The sequence below is a fragment of the Caretta caretta genome, chromosome 1 (genome assembly GCF_965140235.1).
Source record: "Caretta caretta isolate rCarCar2 chromosome 1, rCarCar1.hap1, whole genome shotgun sequence".
NCBI lineage: Eukaryota > Metazoa > Chordata > Testudines > Cheloniidae > Caretta > Caretta caretta.
The window spans coordinates 280,288,278-280,311,950 of record NC_134206.1 but is presented as its reverse complement, the minus strand read 5'-3'; the positions used below and the strand labels follow the sequence as shown (position 1 = coordinate 280,311,950).

The window sequence follows — 23,673 nt, the reverse complement described above, 5'->3', positions numbered from 1 at the left end:
AAAGCTCTTCCAACCCTTTCAAGTTGATATTGTCCACAAATTTATAAGTGTGCCCTCTTTGCCATTATCCAAATATTTTATTATTGCATCGTTAACTATCTTCTACTGCCCTAGATAGGCGTTGCAAGCTAAGGAAATTATATGAAAGTGGACTTTAGTTAGCCTCTGTCCAAAGCTAGGATGACTCTTCTGTTAATCTAACAGTTTAGAAAGAGGACATGATACAACTGGGTATCCTCACCATTGGTGCAATTAGAGAGGGGCACAGTCAGGTGTGTCTGGGCTGGCTGGCACAGAATGGTGGTGACATGGAAGTGCTGGTTCCCTCCAACATTGACCTCTCTTCCCTAATCCCAAGGAAACTAGTTCAGAGGGGCACTATTGTGCTGGGCTGTTCTCCCTATACTGATCCTCCCCAAAGCCCCGTGGGACTGTTTAGCATACGATTATGGTAACCCACTCAACATCATTATATTAGGGTTGACATTCAGCACTTTGAAACTCCTCTAAAGGGAGCGGTGGCCAGAGTGGACAATATGGGAGTTGTGCTGTCAGGGGAGAGATAAAACCGAAGAGATCAGTGCTGACTATGAATGTTCTGGACAACCTGAGAGTTATGGCAGTGGTTTTCAACCTCTGGTCCATAGAGGGGGTCCACAAAAGGTTGTTGTTGCCAAATAACAGTGCTCTTCACCCTGTGGTCTGCAGTCTCCTAGGGGGTCAGCAGACTAAGTCTAAGATTTCCAAAGGGATCCACAACTCCATTTAAATTTTTTTAGGAACCAAAAATGAAAAAAGGTTGAGAATCACTACCTCTCTGTAGGAAAATACTAAAATCTGGATTAAAAACAAAATCTCTAGCTTGATCTTGTTTACAACTGTCACAAAAGCGAGGCTCACCTAATGAGGTGAACAATAAATAGCTGCTCAAAATGACTGACACCTAACTTCATGTGCAGGAACTATAATACATAGTCTAAACACTTCCATGATGAAGCTTGAATTTCAACACACAGCTCCATACTTCTGTAAAATAATAGTGTGATTAGATAGTTCCAGTTGATTTCACATGTACAGTTCTCAGTAATACCAATTATAATGGCTCTTAATTAAAATTCAATAGCAAATGTGAGGCAAGTTCATAACGAGGCATGTTACAATAAGAAGTAACAACATTTTAATAGTATGGTACTAGTAGTTCTCACTTAGAAACGCTGGCTTGTAGACAGAGAAGCTAATTCCCATGAAATGTTGTGCATAAAAGTTTTCTAATAAAGATATTGCCTGCAAGTCAAAATGTTACGTTGAAGACAAAATGCAACAGATTCCCTTTATTGTCATTATTTCCTTTATTATTATTTAACACTAAGTAATGTAAATGGAATGGTTAATTATTGTATTTTTTAAGTAGAAATATTTCCCAAATTACAACCAGCCTTTATACATACTAGATTTCTGTAAATTAAGATAGATAGAAGATGCCATTCAATGTAGGCAACTTGAGGACTTCAAACCAAGGTGTAAACACAATTGATTCTCTATGGAAAAATAATATTCAAATAATTGAAACAGACAAATGTCCAGGAACTAGTGTCTTGGATTCAAAGCCCTTTGGAATCAGGCAAGAGTCTTTCCATTGAACTCGTAAGGCTTTGGACAGATGCTATTAGCAGAAGGAATTTTTCATTTCTCTGTATTGGTATTTCTTAGCCACTATTGATTTAAAAGGAACTAGAAGCAAACTTGTCATTGCCATATACATATATAATCTCTTTTAAAAGGGTCTGTATGTGTTTTAAATACAATCCTTAATTAAAAATTAAGTTAGTTCTTCAAACTCTTGCCCTTAGGCTGACCCTGACTTTAAATAATGTAGTCATCTTTTCTATGTATATGCATATATATATGTATTACTTTATATAATAGGTGGACTGGGAATGGTGGGCAAGGTTAATTCTTCATGTCTTTGCAAAACTTTTTCCAGTTAACTTTAAAAGAGTTTTCAGGGGAGAATAATTGAAATATTGAAACAGGTAAATGTAAGTAATGATTGAAGCAATAAATAAAAAGGGTTTAAATACAAAAGGCAAGGGAAGTTTTATTATTCATTTAATATGAGCATAAGTAACATAGTTATGGACAGAATTTTTAAATATTGCTGTAATTGCTGTATATTAGTGCATGTTCTGGAAGCAGAAGGGCATTGTTGCTTTTCTGAAAGCATACATTATGCAAACAGAGGCATATTCTGGAATGCTGAATAGCCATAAAAAATAAAGACGATAACTTTAAATTAGAGCAGCAGAGCATTACTATTAAAATATAATAAAAACAGTAATGAACCAAACAGACTTGCCTAATAGATCACCTTGCAATCTAGTATAAAGTTTACTAGATATTATTAGGGACCCTTGGAGCTTCCAGGTTAATTAAATTTTATGAAATCAGGTTTTGTAGCAGCATTTCATAGTAATACATTTTAAATTAAAATTGTAACTCCTGTCCGCTACAAGTTTATTTCTGGTCTTCCAATCTTAAAAGAGCCATAGTTCCTACATATTTAAGAGTTTGTGTACTCTGCATAGAATTTTCTTTTATAAGCATCATAAATAGTTTGTTTCAGGAAAAGCAAAAAACTTGTTCAATTGATCCAAGAGGAGGAGATGAGGATTTTAAAGCTTAAATCAGGAAAGCCAATTAAAACAAATTTCCGTACTTTTAAAACAAATGAATTGGTGAAAAAGAAAAATAAGCATGAAATTCGATAAGCATAAAATGAAAATATTGTTGTTCTATATACAGAGCATGTAGACCCAAGAAGCGAATCTATTTTAAGAACTGACTGGCATTATCCCCAGTGTAGACTCATAAGAGTAAGGGCTTCAGGATCAAGTCCTGAATTTGTGAAGAAAAGAGAAATATTGTGCGTTCAATTATTATAAAGTTTTAGAATACCCTGAACATTTGCCTTGGGGTTAGTGCTCTGCATAGGTCTGGTTATATAATTGAAAAAGGAAAAGAAAAAAAGAAAAGAAAACATGGTGCTGAAAATGAACATGTTCAGCAGCCAATGTGATTTAACTTACCCAGATGTGCTTTTCATGAGATGAAGAGAGATGGATGGAAAAGAAAAGCATACAAACATTAATGAATATATGTCAATCCATTAAAAAAATCAGGACAGATAAAATAAGAGCACAATCACAAATATGGCAAATCTCACTATGAAACAGACCTTCCACTAATTTATTTAAAAAGATACACGCTCCTGTATGATTTTTAAACTGAGATAATAGCAGGTTATAATTAAATTGGCGTCTGTTACTTATTAGAAACCTCTTAGCACAACAGACCTACAATAAATGTTAGAGCCAGAAGGTCTGACAACACAGCACATGTTGGATACTATTCACAAACAAATGCAAGTTGTCCCAGCTTTCATCATTCATAACCTTTTGTGCAATGGAATGTTATGTATATTTTGATTAGTGTTTTTCACACAAACACATTTATATACAAACAATGTGGATTTAGCCACTAAGCAAATTACCAGGGAAGAATCTCCAACCACACACACAGAAAATACACAGCAAAGGGTGAACCAGGATTTGCTTTCTTGCCTATTACATCAAAAAGCCCCCAAAATAAAATGGCCTAAGTTGTGTTTTCTGAAACATTACAGGAAATGTCAGCATCACTTAGGGCTGGATTGTGCTATCCTTACTCATGCTGAGTAGTATGTAACTCTGTGACTAGTCTGATTGGTGTGAGACGAGTTGTCATACTGATTTAAGCAGTTTTGCATTCTATGTAAGGTGTTACTCAGTGTAAGGATAGCAGCACCTGACCCCTTACTAAGGTAATGGAATTTTACTTCCAGTTCATAACGACACTATATAAAAGAGCTTGCTGAGTTGTGTATGGTTGTAAAACAGCTACGATTCTTCAAAAAACATGGACAGAGAAATATCACTAAAAGGACTGTTCACCAATCACACCAGAAATTTGAGTTTATTTTCCTGTTGACACAAGCGTTTAAAGTTACACAGAATTAAAAGCAGGGTAATAAAAATAGTTTCTGGATGAATGACATTGCCCACTAGCCAATAAGTCTGCTAAACATGCAGAAAACCCAGGAGCTAACCATGTGCCGCCAACATAATTTCTAAAGGTGTCTATTACAGAGTCAGGATGCCACCATTGGTAATATAATTTCCCCAGCGTACCATCTGTATCTTATGATTGTCATTCAGTAAAGAAAGAGAGATCCCGTGTCACATGCCTGAATAACATCTAAGCAATCTTACAATACTGTATTTCGAAAAAATCCTTACACGGGTCAAAAGAAAGGTGTGCTGTAAAACTGCTTGGAAAATATAAGTGAAGAAAAGTCTGGCCTGATGAACCCGTGCTCTGATTGAGCCTGGGCAGCTGGCGATGAGGTCGGACAAAACACACAGTAATCAGGAAGGGGGAAGAGGCCAAGAAATAAAGTTTTTGTTTCCAGTGTGTGTGTGTGTGTGTGTGGTGGAGAGAGAGGATGGGCAAGAGAAGGAGAAAAATGGGAAGAAAGTGGGAGTAAATGACAAAAGAGTGAGGTATGGAGAGTTTTGGGGCCAGAGGACAGACAGATGGGGAGGAGGAATAAAGTGGGTGACGGAAATAGAGAAATAAATACATATTTGTACAACTCTTAAATTAATGGACACACCATTAGACTTGAAAGTAGAGTCATGAATTGTAACATTTGGGAGAAGATTTTCTGCATTGATCTACTCTGTGAGGACTGACCTTAAATCTCTAGCTGGAGATAACCCTACAGGGGTGAAGTTCCCAGCATCCAAAGTCAGCATAGCACATTCCCTATGCTAGGGGAGGCAAGACGAGTGTCAGGCTGCTCTAACCTGCCCCCTGAGCCAGACGGAGAATAAAGAAAGATAAATTGGCTTTCTCATGCCATCCTACTCTACAGAAACTCTGGGTCCTTAAATTTTAGCTCTCTAATTTTCCTAAAAAAACTTTTTATCCCCATTTTAATGAATCATAGAATATCAGGGGTGGAAGGGACCTCAGGAGGTCATCTAGTCCAACTGCCTGCTCAAAACAGGACCAATCCCCAACGAAATAATCCCAGCCAGGGCTTTGTCAAGCCTGACCTTAAAAATATCTAAGGAAGGAGATTCCACCACCTCCCTAGGTAACGCATTCCAGTGTTTCACCACCCTCTTAGTGAAAAAGTTTTTCCTAATATCCAACCTAAACCTCCCCCGCTGCAACTTGAGACCATTACTCCTTGTTCTGTCATGAGCTACCACTGAGAACAGTCTAGATCCATCCTCTTTGGAACCCCCTTTCAGGTAGTTGAAAGCAGCTATCAAATCCCCCCTCATTCTTCTCTTCCGTAGACTAAACAATCCCAGTTCCCTCAGCCTCTCCTCAAAAGTCATGTGTTCCAGTCCCCTAATAATTTTTGTTACCCTCTGCTGGACTCTTTCCAATTTTTCCACATCCTTCTTGTAGTGTGGGGCCCAAAACTGGACACAGTACTCCAGATGAGGCCTCACCAATGTCAAATAGAGGGGAACGATCACAGAAGGAAGACAAGGATCTTCCTTGATCATATTTCAGCTTGTTGGAAATATCATCTGATTTTTTTGGGTGGGGGAGGGTTGTTTCCTGCTGTCTTTTGTCTCTATCTTCCTTATTCCCATAGGCTCCCATCCTATAAAGGGACTGACATGGCCGGACCTTTGTGTCTGTATGGTGTCACATTGATTGCAGAATCAGGATTTAAGACACAGTTGGATCCACGAGTACATACTTACATCCATGAGGGTCTTTCCACTGAAATCATTGGGATGCTGCATGAGTGCAAAGCCCTATCAGCAGAGATCAGATTGCAGGGTTGAGGCCTTGTTTTGCTTTTCCTACTTGTGTCTGGCTCAGAATTAGCTGTTAGTTGAGAAAAGGAGTACTTGTGGCACCTTAGAGACTAACAAATTTGTTAATCTCTAAGGTGTCACAAGTCCTCCTTTTCTTTTTGCGGATACAGACTAACACAGCTGCTACTCTGAAACCTGTTAGGTGAGGTAAGCCTCCTTATACTGTATAGGGAGAAAGGATTCAAACATTTGGAAAGAGGAATCTCTGGGTCCCATGTTTATTTTTCACAAACCCTGTATTTAAAATCAAAGGGAAACAGTTTTCCATACATAGGAAGAATGAAATTATGTACTCTTTCATTGGAATTTGACAGGAATATAGAACTTGACTGCTCTCCCCTCCCACCGTGCTCTGAGTGGACTCAGCTTTGGCGGGCAGATCCCATATGCATCGCTGCCGAGGGGGGAGTGATTCTGATAGGCACTGGAGCACTGGGACCAGTACACAATTTTGTGTTGGTGGGAGGCAATAACCCTGCATGCCCCTCTCCCTAGTCTCTGCATGGGGCTGGCCCCACCAACCCCCACTGCACCCCATTTTCCCGCCACCCACGGCTTTGCGCCCTGGGTGGCTGCTCCGTTCATCCTGCTCTGGTCACAGCCCTGCACTCTGGGTACATCTACACTGCAATTAAAAAATCCACGGCCGTCCTGTCCCAGCTGACTCAGGCTCATGGGCTAGGGCTAAAGGACTGTTTAATTGTGATGTCGACATTTGGGCTCGGATTGGAACCCAGGCTGCAGAACCCTGTGAGGTGGGAGAGTCCCAGAGCTTGGGCTGCAGCTCAATCTGAACATCTACATTGCAATTAAACAGACTCTTAGCCCGAGCCCCCTGATCCTGAGTCAGCTGGCTTGGGCCAGCTGCGGGATTTTAATTGCCGTGTAGACATTCCCTCTGACACATTTCCAAGACCTGAAGAGGAGCTCTGTGTAAGTTTGAAAGCTTGTCCCTGTAACCAACAGAAGCTGGTCCAATAAAAGATATTACTTCACCCATAGTCTCTCTTCAATATCATTACATTTTTAAGTGTACAGTATCTTAATGAAAGCAATTCATAGAATCATAGAATATCAGGGTTGGAAGGGACCTCAGGAGGTCATCTAGTCCAACCCCCCTGCTCAAAGCAGGACCAAGCCTCAGTTTTTGCCCCAGATCCCTAAATGGCCCCCTCAAGGATTGAACTCACAACCCTGGGTTTAGAGGCCAATGCTCAAACCTCTGAGCTATCCCTCCCCCCCAGTTACTATTTTGGGTACAGGAGAGAGATGGTCCCCCCCCAATATCTAATTTAGTAGCATCACATATTAACAAAATTAAGGGGAAATATTGGTAGAGGCCTTTACTGAGTGTTTCAGAAAGATACTTCAATAAATGGAGAGAAAATATGTTTTGCAATGGAATTAACTTGAAAGGAAAAAGCAGTTCTTATTTACACAAAACAAAAATTAGGCCCTGATCCTACAAGGAGAACAGTATGGGTTCATGAATGCAATGCCCCACTGACTTGGGGTTCTCCTAGCCCAGGCGTGGGCAAACTATAGCCGGCGGGCCGCATCTGGCCCACCAGCTGTTTTAATCTGGCCCTTGAGCTCCCGCTGGGGAGTGAGGTCTGCTGCTTGCCCCGCTACCTCGCTCCAGCCGGGCAGCAAGGTGCAGCTCCGTGCAGCTCCCGGAAGCAGCGCCAAGTCCCTGCTCAGGCTCCTACGTGTAGGGCCAGTCAGAGGGCTCTGCTCTGCACACTGCCCCATCCTCACAGCCAATGGGAGCTGCAGGGGCACAGCGCAGCAGAGCCGCCTGGCCATGCCTCCGCGTGGGAGTCTGAGGGAGTGTCACAACCTCAGGGGTTCTTCTGGGGAAGGCAAATCAGCACTGCATGTTGCTAACACTGTTGCAAGGATTGCAAAGCATTTTGGGGAGGGTCAAAGGTGTAAGTGAAGAGTGAAAAATTCTTTTGCAGGCTGCAAGAGGCCAAAGGGGGAAGGAGAAAGAGAGCAGAGAATGAGTTAACTCAAAACTGCAGCTAGCAAGCTCAGTCCAATGATAAGACGCTGGCCCCAGTCCAAGGTCACAGCACTAGACAAGAAGTTTATCTCTCACCCAGCCACAACCAGCCATGAAAAAACCAGGGCTGCAAAGACAAAGAACACAGCCAAGACAACGAGGGGCAGGGAGCAGAGCTTTGCATCCTTGGAGCCATTGTGTTTTGGAAAAGTGAAGAAATCCACAGAAAGCCTCTTTGGACTGGCACAAAGAACACCAGGAACAGAGGTTGCAGAATGGAACACCCCCAAAGAAACCCAGACCTTAAAACCCTCCTGAGAGTTGGAGTAATTCGGAGATTGTTGCGGACCCTGGACAACCTGGGCCTAGGACAGAACTCCTGTCCACCCTTCCCCCTCTTCTGCTTATGTTACACCCAGGGTTGGCCAGCCTCGGGTAAAGCGTGTGTGAGTATGAAAGTGGGTTAGGGCTTGAGGCACTAACACTTTCTTCCTTCCTCTAAGTAACGTGGGAAGCATCCATCACTCTCTGCTGTTATTTTATTATTTTATCAATAAAGCTTTAAAGCTCAGTTATGTGGTGTGTTCCGTCATCTCCTCCCTAAAGATCCTGCGGTCTCAGCCTGATCACCTGACGCCCCAGGCAAATTGGTAACATAAATCTGTCACGGGGGACATGCTGCTGCTTCTTACCGCATGAGGTAAGTATGGTCTGGAGCCTGAACCCTGAGCCAAACCCCCATGCCCCAACCCCCTGTCCCAGCTCTGATCCCCCTGCTGCCCTCCAACCCCCTCATCCCCTACCCAGAGCACCCTCCTGTACCTTAAACCCCTCATCCCCTGCCCCACCCCAGAGCCTGCACCCCCAACTGGAGCCCTCACCCCCCCATGCCCAAACCCCCTGCCCTGATCTCCCTCCTGCCCTCTGAACCCCTTGGTCCGAGCCCAGAGCACCCTCCTATACCCCAAACACCTCATCCCCAGCCCTATCCCAAAGCCCGCACCTCCCCAGCTCCCCACGCCAGCCTGGAACCCCCTCCCCCACCCTGAACTCCTAATTTCTGGTCCCTCCCCGGAGTCCACACCCCCAGCCAGAACCCTCTCCCTCTCCCCCCCACACCCCACCCCCGATTTCATGAGCATTCATGGCCCATCATAGAATTTCCATACCTAGTGGCCCTTGGGCCAAAAAGTTTGTCCACCCCGTCCTAGTCAGACTGGGGACACAGAATGCACTTTTTTATGGCAACAAGACATACTGAATGCATCTTTTGTTTGCTAAAAGGGAAAAAAAGCCTTGGGAGCTCTTACATCAAATGATTCGTCATGAGTGCAGATACAAAGGAAAGAAATTAAATGAAGGGCAATTAAAAATAATACGGCATGAGATAAAAATTATTCTTAAGGACTAATGTACAACAAGAACGCACACTTAGAGGATAACAGGTTTTTATAAATGTTACAAATATGAGAACAGTTAGATGGATGGCAATTACGAAGAGCTTAATTACGGCAATTTTGATTAATTTAAAAAAATGCATGTAATTAACAACATCATTAGGAAAAGGCACTTTTATACTGCAGCGGGCAAAGTTTTTCTACTTAAGAATGTACTAAATCAAATTCTCCTCTCAGTCACACATATAAAACCCCACTGAAGTTACAGGAGTTGTATATGTGTATAGCTGAGAGCAACAGATCATCTAGTCTGACCTCTTGTATATCAAAGGCAATTTATTTTCACCCAGTTACCTCTGTTTTGAGCCCAATGCCTTGTGGTTGATTAAAGCATAACTTCCAGAAAGGCATCTAGTCTTCATCTGAAGACCTCAAGAAATGGAGAATCCACTACTTCTGTTGGTAGTTTGTTCCTATGGTTAGTCACTGTCTCTGTTAACATTTTTTACCTTAATTCTAATTTGAATTAGTCTGGTTTCAGCGCCTAGCTATTTGCTCTGGTTGTGCCTTCCTCCACAAGATTACAGAGACCTTTAGTACCCAGTATTTTTCCTCATCACGGCACTTATACACTGTAATCAACTCACTTCTCCATCTTCTTTTTGAGCTCCTTAAGTGTCTTAGTGCAAGGCATTTTCTCCAGCCCTGAAATCATTTCTGTGGTTCTTTTCTACATCCTCTCCCAATTTTTCAAGAAATTAAACAAGAGTAAAATCAGCAAAAGGAAAGTAAAGGAACATAGCACTATTAGGAATGTAACTAGGCAAAGAAAAATGAAGCTAAATAACAAAAGTCTCCCTTCTATTTAACATGGGAATTGTTCTGTCTTGACATGTTTATTTCTGTAATAAATTATGATTAGTTTTTTTCTAGACTCAACCAAGCAGCACTTCTAGATTAAAAGCTAAAAAATTGTGAGTGAAATAATGAAGATTTATGAACAGATATAGGTATCTGATATAGCAAACACAGAGTTTCTCTGAATATAGGGAGTTTTGTAGGGTGGACCAGTCAGTCCTTGATCTTGCAAGCACTTATGCATATGTGTAAACATGTGCATAAGTCTCTGCATGATCAAGGCTTTTATTTTCTTTTTTTGGCTTCCTGCATTAAAAGCAGAAACTTGCATTTTGCAACTACAAAGCAAAATTGTGGTTTGTGTAATTAACTAGAATAAGGGTTCCAAAAACACATCCACAGTATGGAATATTTTCTATATCCATTCTCCTTGGTAAATCTGAACTTTAATGTTCTTGCCTATTTTGGGGACATGGTGTATAGACTGAAGGTTTAGATTACTGTTTAAAAAACAATTAAAAAAATCAGAACAAGAATATTGTCATTCAGATTCAAGCCAAACAAAAGCAGAGGAAAAGTTAAAGCTGTCAGCTCTGACCTTGACTCACCCTGGTGTTCTTGTTAGACTAAGGACTAGGACAGTACAACAAAATTTAGTTAGGGTGAACTGATTGTTGTGAGGACACCTCTGCCTGCAGGTAATATTGTGGCTTCTATCCTAAGACTGATATTGACAGATGCAGCACAGAGCACAAGAAATTTGTGATCTTCAGAGTTGGAATCCTATCAGTGCGCTCTGCGGAAGAGGTGGTTGATTTATACAGACAACTTTGGTAATGTGGGGAATAATTCAGCCATAGGATCTGCTGAAGGAGTAACAGATGAGACTGTTTGAGGCTATGATAGCAGTGCATATGAGCTGACATCCACCTCAGTATGGAAGATCAGCCTACTTAAATCATGCCTTATGCTAGCCCTCTCCACAGGGGCAAATTAAATGGCTCTTTATGCACTAGAGAGCGCACAGATAAGTTGGAAGCATGGAGTTACAAGTCAGTGTAGGTGGAGGAACTTTTTTTTACTTTAACAAGTTTTTTATTTTTATAGCTAATTATACATTTCAACAAGAATTGTAATACTACTTTATATTTGACAGGTTTTTCTATTTTAAAATATACATTTCCAAAGTTAAGTCTCTAATTTGTGTTTGGAAGAAATGTTGTGCACTAATGTGCCTGCCAGATACATGTAGATAATGGTTGACTGCTTACACGTTTACACCAGTTGGTGCATGAAAATAGATAGTTATTTGTTTTTTGTAATGCCATATTGTGGAAATGCAGATAAAGTGGCAACATGTGAAATTTGACCGTAGATGACTGTAGGATTAATTCAATATAATTGTCATTACTGAAACCTGGTGGCAGAGTCGTCCTTTGAGTACGTGAATTGGGGTGACTGCCCCGGGCTCCATGCTTTGGGGGGGGGGTCCCACAGGTGGACAGGTGAGGTGGGTGGGCAAGCAGGCTGAGGAGGCTAATGGCAAGGCGAGCGGCAGGCGGGCAGGCAGAACCTCCTGCTCCCTCTCAGCACCTACTGCCTGCCACAGATCAGATGTTTCGCAGCGTCAGAAGGTGCTAGGGGAGGGGGAGGAGCAAGGGTGCAGAATGCTTGGGGGAGGGGGAGGAACTGAGCCAGGAAGAGGCGGGGTGGGAAGAGGCAGAGTGGGGGTGGGGCCTTGGGGGAAGGGGTGGAGTGGGGGCGGGGCCTGAGCAGAGGCAGGGTGGAGCACCCCATAGCAGATAGGCACCGAGTTTCTAATGTCCTGGCCCCCACACCCGCCTAGGGATGGACCTGCCTGGTGGGATAATTTGTGTGATTGCAATGCTAAAATCTGTTTATAATCTTTTACGGAAGATAGGTAAAAAAGGTATGTTGGGTGGGGGAGAAGGAAGAGGGTGCTCTCTACATTAAAGACACCACAACCTGTTTTAGAGTTGTTGATAACTCAGAAGTGCAGGATCTTGAATGCATATGGATCAATGTACTAACAAACAAAGCCCAGGAAGTGATACCATTGGGGTGGGGGTGGTCGATCACGAAATCAAACTGGAAGAAAATGAGTTACTTCTTAAGCACCTGTCTGCAACATGTAGACAAAAAAAGTTGTGTTATCATGGCGGACTTCAGTTTGGGAGACATATGCCTGAAGTTTCATGCAGGCAGTAGTTAAACCAACAAAATGAAAGATAATATTTAGACAAATGATATTATACGCAACATGAGGTAACTCTATTTTGGACTCCATTATGATGGATAAATATAAAATCACTGGACTGGAAGTTGATAGTTGCCTAGGGACCAGTGATCATGACCTGATTAGATTCAATATAGGCAGAGAGTAGTCCTAACCAGTAATATACACACATGGTGTTTCAAAAGGGCTAATTTTCTTAAGATGAGGAAATTATGAGTGACTGGGAGAAAAATATTAGGCTGAAATATGTGAATAAACATTGGGAAATCTTCAAGGAGAATTTATTAGATGACTTTTAAACTGATGTTTAGTTGATAACAAAAAACAAAAACAAACAAGGTTGAGAGGTGACTGGATAACAGTGTACCTTCACAGAGAAAATATACCAGGTACTAGGAGTTCTTTAATCTAGCAGAAAAAGGCATAATAAGATCCAATGGCTAAAACCTAAGCGAGATAAATTCAAATTAGAAATTAATCATACATTTTTACCAGTGAGGGTGACTAACCATTGCAACAAACTATCTAATGAAGTCATGGAGTCTCCCTTTCTCGATGCCTTCAAAGCAAGAATGGATGCCTTTCTGGAAATATATTCTTTAGCCATAGGGTGACCAAATGTCCCGATTTTATAGGGACAGTCCTAATATTTGGGTTTTTTTCTTATATAGTCGCCAATAACCACCCACCCCCTGTCCTGATTTTTCACACTGCTATCTGGTCACCTTATTTAGCCAAACACAAGTTATTTGACTCAGTACATGGACACGGGGTGAATTGTAATGACTGGTGATTAACAGGATGTCAGACTAGATGATTTAACGTACCCTTCTGGCATTAAATGCTATGAAAAGATGTGTCAGCTACTGGGACACTCATGTCTGCTGAATTATACTGCTAGATATGTTCTTTAAGGACTGCAACACATTGGCTACACCCTCCTTCAACAGCTTAGGTGCAAAGTAAACAGGCTGGGAGGAAGAGGGAAGCCTGAGAAAAATAAGTGTTGGCAAGTTTTGTGTGTGATAAGCTAACGTGGGTTATCAGGCTAGTTTATATTGATAGCAAATAATGCAATTCTCTAGGCCATATTTCAGCATTGTTTATCTTCTCTATACCATATATCAGACAAAATGTAAGAATTCACAGTCTTAACAAAACGAGTGATATGCCTGAGATACACTGATGATGTTTTCATCCTCTGGAGTCTGGACAGAAGATCTAAACTCCCCCACAGATTTCCATCAGAATTTCAATAACCACACTCATTCATCAAAATCTCTACAGAATACCCAACACTAGCATCAACTTCATGGATATCACAATTAGCTTAAAAATGGAACCCTACAAACAACTATATATGAGAAACCCACCAATCACCAAACTTACCTCCACAGATCCAGTGACCACCCCAGACACACCAAAAGATCTGTTATTTACAACTCACATACCACAGAATTTGCTCTGAACAGAAAGTCCTGGATACACACCTAAACACACTTAAAAATGCCTTCACTAAACAAGGACACTCCACCAGAGAAGTAGATCCCATCATGTAAAGGGCCATCCAAATATCTGGGAGAACCTGCTTCAGTACAGGAAAAAAAAAAAACCCTGACCACACACCTCTAGTTGTCACCTACCACCCCATGGAATCCATGTGAGGTATCATCAAACAGTTACAACCCATATTTGATGGGGACTACATCCTGCAAGAAATCTTTCCTGAATCCCCTCTTCTGACCTTCAAACAATCCTCCAGCCTGAACAAGCTCATCATCAGAAGCAAGCTTCCCACAGACCAGGACAGGCCAACTCAAAGCAGCACCAGGCCCTGCCAGAACAGATGCAAAATCTGTAGACAAATCTCCACTGCTATGATGATCAATACCCCCACAACATACCTTTCAAGATTTATGGGTTCTACACATGCTTTTCACAACATCTGGTGTATTTCATCCAGTGCAACAAATGCCCCAGTAACAACTATTCACGTGAAACCAGATAATCTTGAATGAATTCACAGAGAAAAATGATAAAAAACAAAAACACCGTATCCCGTGTGGAGAAACGCTTTTCATAAAGTGATCTCTCTACAGCTGATTTTTCAATACTTGTCCTCAAAAGGAAACCCACACAACACCTTTAAAAAGCAAACCTGGAAACTTAAATTCATAACTTTGCTTGACACCAAAAACCATGGACTTAACAGGGACACTGCTTTTATGGCTCATTACAACAATCTGTAACACACCACACTGCCTGCTGACCTTAATTGCCCACTTCAAATCTTTTAAGCATAACAATCTAACCCCTAATTGCCCACTTCACTTCAAGTGCCAGCCTCCAAACTGTGTTACTCTTTCTGCTTAACAATCTGTCCCAACTTGTATTTAGTTCAAACACTCTGCTTCCTTCCCCAGACCTGATAAAGAGCTCAGTGTAGCTCGGAAGCTTGTAGATTCTGCCAACAGAAGTTGGTCCTATAAAAGATATTACCTCACCTACCTTGTCTCTCTCATATCCTGGGACCAACATGGCTACAATACCAATGCAAACAAATCTTAACAAATGTAAGAATAAACCTATTTCTTTATTCTTAATCAAGTTTCTTTTAGATAATAACAGTTTGCAGTTCTATAGTACCTTTCATCACAAGTTCTTAAAGCTCTCTACATACATTTATTAATCCTTGTGACAGATTTTTAAGGTTATAATTAGGTGTAAGAGATAGATTTGCAAAAACTGCACAGTAAATCCCTGGTAGAATAAGAATAAACCCAGAGGAGTCCTGAAATTCACTTCCATGCTCTGAACACTAGACCACATTTAAGTTACAAATAATACACCTCTAAAATACTTAAATTAATGTGTCTTATTACATCATGTGTCTTTTGTGGTCAGGCTTCACTGAAAACATACATAACTTTATGAATGTGTAGATGATTCAGCTAACTAACGGCTGTATTATTGGATCAATTTTAGCATCATGGTGAGATCAAATTAACAAATTCTGAAGAGCTAGTTTCCTGTGTCCTTGAAGTTTTAGGATGAGGATTCACAGCTGATGACTAACTGTAATAACTAAATTCCTAGGATGAAAATTGGCTCTTTAGGGAGGCCTACAAAAGTCTTGCCTATCACTGAGTAAGGGTTTTCATTTCACTTTAATGGTGTGTAAGTAGTTAATTAAAATACATAGAAATATATCATTAATAGCCAAATAGAATCCTCTAAGCAGGAAGTAGGCAAACTTTGAAGTGCAATAATATGTTGATTACACTATAATCACAAGAGTGGTATTTGAAATGTAGAAGTGTAGCACTCTCTCAGGAAACTTAGAGCAAAAGATATTGTTCAAAAATTTATTTTGCATATGCAAATAGTCAGGGCTAGAGAGCTAAAATAGCGTAATGTAAATTTAATTAGAATTATAATCCAGAATGTAAAATGTGTAAGAGTTCTAAATTTAAGGCATTTTTCCCCTGAGAGAGTGTTCCTCTGAAATATTGTGGCTTAAGTTTAAATAATTTAAAATAATTATTATCATTATCTCAAAGCTAACTCATATTGTAACCAATCTGTGGTCACACTTTGGCTACTTATAACTTTGCTGCAACATCATGGAGAAAACATATTCTCCCACTCTAAAACCACAGTCTCCTGCCACCTGAGTTGAAGGAGCAGTGTCTGAGCTGCAAGCAATATATTGGTAGGGCTTAAGAATGAGCAGATCTGATGTCATCCAGTAGAAGGCGGTGGTCCATATTCTTCTTCATTAAAGTCACCTGTTCATTAAAGCATTTTATTCCCATTTTATTGAAGGGGAAACTGGGGCACAGATCATTTAGGTGACTTGTCTAAGGTCACATAGCAAGTTTGTGGCAAAGACAGCATAGAATCCAGATCTCCTACTCCCAGTCCTGTATGGTAATTACTAGACAATGCTTCTTTGCCTTTTTTCTCATATCTGACCTTCCAGCTAAGTGGCAGGGATCACTACAAAGCTTCTTCCCCTTCAGGGTCTGAGCTTGCTTTCTTTGCAGTGTTCACAGACCCTGATCAACAGAAGCAAGGAGTCAAGCAAAAGGCTTGATCTCAAACTTAGTTGCTGTGCCACTAGAAAACAAGACAGTCTAATAAAGTTAAACTCTCTCAGTTACCTTTTATAAAGATACCTCATTGTTTATGGACAAGGTCCTGTCAGTACAGTATGTTTCTACTATCATTAATGTGAGACACTAAATCTCTCTCTCACTTATATTACCAAAATTGGTATTCATCTCTCAGCTAAGAAGACCTCTCTCCATTTATGCAAGGAGGGAGATATGCATTATTAAATGGGGGCAAGAAAGGTGTCTGACATACTGAGACAAACCTTTCTGCTTAAAGCTTTGAAAATGAAGTATTGGACCATTTTAACTTCTAATACACTTCAAGGTCTCAGTCACATTAAAAGCCTTAATCTTTCTAAAGCAGATCTGATGACATGTGAATTTTGTACCATCCATTTCACAGGTCCCTATCCCAGTAATGTCCATAATTGCATAAATACCTGTGACCTACATTCTTAATTTTCTGTATTAGTCTTAGACATACAATTATATATTGAATGAATTAAGGACCTCAGTGAAAGAACCAACTCAAAGCACATCCAAACTTGTCTCTGCAAGTAACCGAGGGGTATTCTGAACACTACTTTTAACAGTTCAGAAACCAAAAGCTACAAAGATTGACCATTCTTAAAGGTCTAAAGTGATGGAGCAAAGGCCTTCAGGCTACAGACAATACTTTTGTCTGATTAAGGGTAAGTGCATACAATTGCCACTTTTATATTCTAATATCTTGGACTATCTGGAAAAATATGCACCTGAAATACTATCCCAAGATTATACTCTAAGTGGATGAGTCATAATCACAAAGAAAAGATTCCTAAATGAGACCATGTAAGGGCATGATTTGGTTATGTCTACTCCACAGGAAGCCAAGGACAGACACAGAAGAAGAGAAAACTTTGAAACGCTAACAGCACGAGAAAGTCTGGCTGTGGGAGATTAGACTAAGAGGTCTGGGAATAGATTATTTTGTATATTCTCCATTGTATCCGAATCCAAGACTTTTCCAGGTATTGTATTTGTGTGATGCAATTAACATGTAAAGCTGAATTTTCTGTGTTGTCCATTGTATATACATTAAAACTTTTACATTCTGTTAATAAATACTAACCTAACAGAATTAGAGAAGTTGACATATTTTGAAATATTTTTTTGGGCACTGTGGTAGCCTTTAAAATATCAACATTTGCCATTTCAACCAATACTGGTTGCAGTATTGTGGTATCTTCTATTCGCAGTATTGGAAGATACATGAGTAGCATGGTGAATGCTGAATTTCTAATGGCACCCAATATGGTCTGTTCCCAGTGGTGGGTTCAACAGCTCTTAAGAAATTTTGTAGAATTAAGGATAAACTATTGATATTTTTACAATATAATTCCATAAAAAGTGTTTAATTTCCATAAAATATATAACAGAATGGTGATTGATAATTGATTTAGAGATAAAAAATTCCAGATGCAGAGGAAAGATTGATCTGTTGTAGTATTCTTAAGAACAGTATCCTTAGTTTGGTGACCAAGGTCTCTTGTCTGTTGGGAGAGGATGCTGAAGGAATGCTTCTTTACCTTATTCACAGATTGTAAAATTAGGACCCATTTAAACTGAACACTCATATTTGTACATTAACGATAATGATCGCATGTACCATGACTGCATGTGGTAAAAAGTATATAGTTAAAATACATACTATACATAAAACCACTCAGCAAGGCTGAAAAACATCCCTGGAATTTCCTCATCAGAAGGACAGAATACTATGCAAAGGATCCATCAAACTATGTAAAAGATCAGCAGAAGACTGAGATACATGAGCATACTGTAAATATGAAAGATCAAAAAGAGTCTTAGAAAGTAAAATATTGACACTCAAACAGTAATTAAAGAACAGGAATAAGCTTGTTTTAAAAAAAATGTTTTCAAAGAGTGATTGTCCTTTTTCTCCTCAGATGTCCTCAAATAACACTGGAATTATGAGACTGAATAGATTGCAGGGAGGAGCGGGGGGGGGGGGGGGTTCAAATGGGCCTACCTACTTTCTTGCAGCTGTTATGACTCAGAGTGTATCAGTTTTACAACTAAGTGCAGTGGGGGAAGGCATGTAATTATTTTATAATTTATGTGAACAAAAAGCTAGGTTGTCATTTTCTGACAGATGTAAGAGAAACCAAAGTTACCAATGTCTCTGGGGAATCCTATTTTATAATAGATTGAAATAATTATATGCTCAATGGATAATGCAAACAGTCTTGCCTCTTCTTTATCTTTTGGATAATCCATGCAAAAAGAGCTGGTAAGATGTTTCTTTAATTTCATGAGTAGTTTTAAAAACTGCAATTAGCACAAGACATAGTAATTAAACTGTAATGTCAAACTAAAAAATGTTCCTTTCTTTTAAACTCATGGTTTTTTTGTGAATGATAACTTATTCTACCTTTATAAAGTGTACTTTATTACCACATATTTCTGTTATTTTATGTGGAGTTTTTAAAAACAATAATCCTGGGAAAACTCACATAATGGTCAACTGCTACAGTGTCAGACAAATACAGTCATTTGTTTGGTCATGCTTTCAATTATGTGCACACCTAAGACAACACACAAAATCAAAATATGAACAAGGTGTGATGAAAATAAAATGAACAAATAACCTACTTTTTCTTTAGTCTTCGGTCTTTTTCTGCTTGAGTTCCCAGTTTGCCTAACCCCAGAGAGTCCTGGGCAGCAGCCTCTGTTTCCATAAAACCTCCTGTGTTGAAACAGTAAGCAAAAAGGAACATATTTCCTCATAGATCTTTTCTGATTATTCCCCTCCTCAACCCAACCCAATTTTTATTTTACTTATTTATTTTTCTCTGTTTAAGTCTACTGGTTGCTGACAAATAGGTACCTACTACCCATTTATAATGAGAGAATTAAGGAACAAATCTGACCAAAACTTGACAAAGTCTTTATATATCCTTCTCACTACCTGGAAAGGTCTGAGTAATGCTTTTTAACCTCAAAACACCCCTGTCTGTGAGGGAAATACTATTATTCCCATTTCACAGACGGGGGACCGAGGCAAAGGGAGAATACAGGTGTGTCAGTACTTCGAGCTGGAGGTGTAATTAAGAACATAAGAGCTGCGAGACTGGCTCAGACCATGGTCCATCTTGCCTGGTATCCTGTCTCTGACAGTGGCCTGAACCAGAGCTTCAGGAGGAATGTACATAACAGGGCAGTTATGGAATGATCCAGTCCTGTCTTCCTCTCCCAGCTTCGGGTAGTCAGAGGTTGAGGATCACCCTGATCCTGGTGTTGCATCCCTGACCACCTTGGCTAATAGTCATTGAAGAACCTATCCTACTTGAACGTCGTATCCACTTTATATATATATATATATAGGGCCATCACAACATACCATGGCAATGAATTCAATAGGTTAGCTATGTGAAAAAGTACTTCCTCCTGTTTGCATTAAACCTGAGGCCTATTAATTTCACTGGATAATTCACAGTTTTTATATTATGTGAAAGAGTAAATAACCCTTCTTTATTCACTTTTTCTATGCCATTCATGATTTTATAGACCTCTATCATATCCCCGCTAAGTCATCTCTTTTCTAAGATGAACAGCCCTAATCTTTTTAGTCTCTCCTCATATGGAATCTGTTCCACACCCGTGATCATCCTTGTTGCCCTTCTCTGAACCTTTTCCAGTTCTACTATGTCCTTTTGAGATGGGCCAACCAGGACTGGGCACAGTATTCAATGCATTGGTCCATGTATTTATATAGTGGCATTATGATATTTTCTGTCTTATTTTCTATCCCTTTCTTAATAGTTCAGAAAGTACTGTTAGCTTTTTTGACAACTGGTGCACATTGAGCAGAAGTTTACAGAGAACTATCAAAGTGACTTCAAGATCTCTTAGAATTTCAATTTCAATTTAGAACCAATCATTAGATATGTATGGTTGGGATTATTTTTTCCAATGTCCGTTACTTTGCACTTATCAATGTTGAATTTCATCTGCCATTTTGTTGCGCAGCCACCCAGTTTTGAGAGATCCCTCTGTAACTCCTCACAGTCTGCTTTGGCCTTCACTATCTTGAATGATTTTGTATTGTCCGCAATCTTTGCCAATTCACTATTCACCTCTTTTTTCCAGTTCACTCATGAATATGTTTGACAGGACAGGCCCTAGCTCAAGAAGACATACCCGTGCTAGCTTTCATTTAGCTATCACACTAAAAACAATAAAGGAGTACTTGTGGCACCTTAGAGACTAACTAATTTAATTGAGCATAAGTTTTCGTGAGCTACAGCTCACTGTGGCCATGGAGGCCCTTTCCCCTCCCCAAGTATGTACTTGACCAAGATACAAGATACATATGCAAGATACTAGGTACATATGCAAGATAGCACAGGTGTGTCTCCTTGAGCTGGAAATTACCCCTCCCGCTCAAAGTGCAGACATATCCTTAGTGACTTGCCCCAGGTTGCAAAGGAAGCCTGTGGTGAAGCAGGGAACTCAACCTGAGTCTTGTAAGTCCCAGTTTAGTACCTGAGCCACTGGACCAACCATCCTTTCTTGAGGATAGATAGCTAGTAGGGCTGTCAAATTATTAAAAAAATAATTGTGAGATTAAAAAAATAGTTGTGATTAATCACAATTTTAATCATACTGTTAAACAATAATAGAATACTGATTTAAACGTATTATACATATTTTTGGATGTTTTTCTACATTTTCAAATATATTGATTTCAATTACAACACAGAATACAAAGTGTACAGAGCTCACTTTATATTATTTTTATCAGAAATATTTGCACTGTAAAAAGGATAAAATAAGAGAAATAGCACTTTTTCTAGTCACCTCACACAAGTAAGTACTGTAGTGCAGTCTCTTTACCATGAAAGCACAACTTCCAAATGTAGATTGTTTTTTTTTTACATAACTTCACTCAAAAACAAAACAGTGTAAAACTTCAGAGCCTACAAGTCAAAGCAGGAAGGGGCATATGAATGTTTAACTTATCCAGCATGTAAAGTCCTTGCAACGCCAGCTACAACAGTGCCATGCGGATGCCTGTACTGTACTCAATTTCAGATGACATTATAAATAAAAAGCAGGCAGCATTATCTCCTGTAAATGTAAACAAACTTGTTTGTCTGAGTGAACAAGAAGTAGGATGCAGTGGAATTATATTAGGTGCATTGAAAAATACTATTACTTTTGTTTTATCTGTTTTACAGTGTGAATATTTGTAATCAAAATAATATAAAGTGAGCTCTGTACACTTTGTATTCTATGTTGTAATTGAAATCAATATATTTGAAAATGTAGAAAAACATCCAAAAATATTTATAATAAATTTAAATTGCTATTCTATTATTGTTTAATGATGCAATGAAAACATCACAACTTTTAAAATTTAGTTAATTTGTTTTGCATTAATCACATGCATTAACTGTGACTGACAGATAGACAGACAGATCAGGGATCTGTACTGGGTCCAGTCCTACTTAACTTATTCAGAAACAATCTGGAAAAAGGGGTAAACAGTGAGGTGGCAAAATTTGCAGATGATACAAAACTACTCAAGATAGTTAAGTCCCAGGCAGACTGCAAAGAGTTACAAAAGGATCTCTCAGAACTGTGTGACTGGGCAACAAAATGGCCAATGAAATTTAATGTTGACAAATGCAAAGTAATGCACATTGGAAAACATAATCCTAACTATACATATACAATGATGGGGTCTAAATTCGTTGTTACCACTCAAGAAAGAGATCTTGGAGTCATTGTGGATAGTTGTCTGAAATCATCCACTCAATGTGTAGCGGCAGCCAAAAAAGCAAACAGAATATTGGGAATCATTAAGAAAGGGATAGATAATAAGACAGAAAATATCACATTGCCTCTATATAAATCCATGGTATGCCCACAGCTTGAATACTGTGGTCACCCCATCTCAAAAAAGATATATTGGAATTGGAAAAGGTTCAGAAAAGAGCAACAAAAATGATTAGGGGTATAGAACGGCTTCTGTATGAGGAGAGATTAATAAGACTGGGACTTTTCAGCTTGGAAAAGAGGTGACTAAGGGGAGATATGATAGAGGTCTATAAAATCATGAGTGGTACAGAGAAAGTAAATAAGGAAGTGTTATTTACTCCTTCTCATAATACAAGAACAAGGGGCCACCAAATTAAGTTAATAGGTAGCAGGTTTAAAACAAACACAAGAAAATATTTTTTCATGCAATGCAGTGTCAGCCTCTAGAACTCCTTGCTAGAGGGTGTTGTGAAGGCCAATACTATATTGGGGTTCAAAAAAGAGCTAGATAGATTAATGGAAGATAGGTCCATCAGTGGCTATTAGCCAGGATGGGCAGAAATGGTGTCCCTAGCCTCTTTTTGCCAGAAGCTGGGACTGGGTGACAGGGCATGGATCACTTGATGATAACCTGTCTATTCATTCCCTTTGGACACCTACCATTGGCCGCTGCCAGAGGACAGGATACTGGGCTTGATGAACCTTTGGTCTGACCCAGTATGGCCGTTCTTATGTCTATCTATCTATCTCATGTCAAACCATATTAAAAACTGAGGGCTAGACTGTGACTATATGATCTGCCCTGAAAAAGGGAAGTATGTTGTTGTGGTGTTCCAAGAGCATCTGAGGAGGGATACTGTGACTCTGCTTATTTTCCCTGCTGCTCAGGGAAGAGAGTGAACAGCAGTATATAGTGCCCAACCTGCTGTCTCTGCTCACTTCTCACCTGCATGTGGGGAGGTGGATGTAGTAGCTCTGTGGAGACTGCTTCCCCTCCCACGCTACTGCCCATGATGTAGGTAAATGGGGCAAAGGAGGAAGAGGACACCTTACATCTGCTACTCTATGGCAGTGGTTCTCAACCTTTCCAGACTACTGTACCCTTTTCAGGAGTCTGATTGGTCGTGTGTACCCCCAAGTTTCACCTCTCTTAAAACCTACTTGCTTACAAAATCAGACATAAAAATACAAAAGTGTCACAGCATGCTATTACTGAAAAATTACTCACTGTCTCATTTTTACCATATCATTATAAAATAAATCAATTGGAATA

The 23,673-nt window shown here is 39.8% G+C and overlaps 1 protein-coding gene across 7 annotated transcripts in view; it reads right to left on the bottom strand.

Annotated features, from left to right (window-relative positions):
* The window catches only part of PPFIA2 (PPFI scaffold protein A2), a 614,806-nt gene that overhangs the window by 41,613 nt on the left and 549,520 nt on the right, over nt 1-23,673 (bottom strand). For all 7 annotated transcript variants that reach the window (XM_048835681.2, XM_048835683.2, XM_048835680.2 and 4 more), the window contains one exon: nt 19,230-19,323. In XM_048835681.2, the coding sequence (XP_048691638.1) occupies nt 19,230-19,323 (94 nt within the window). The remainder of the gene's footprint in view (nt 1-19,229; nt 19,324-23,673) is intronic.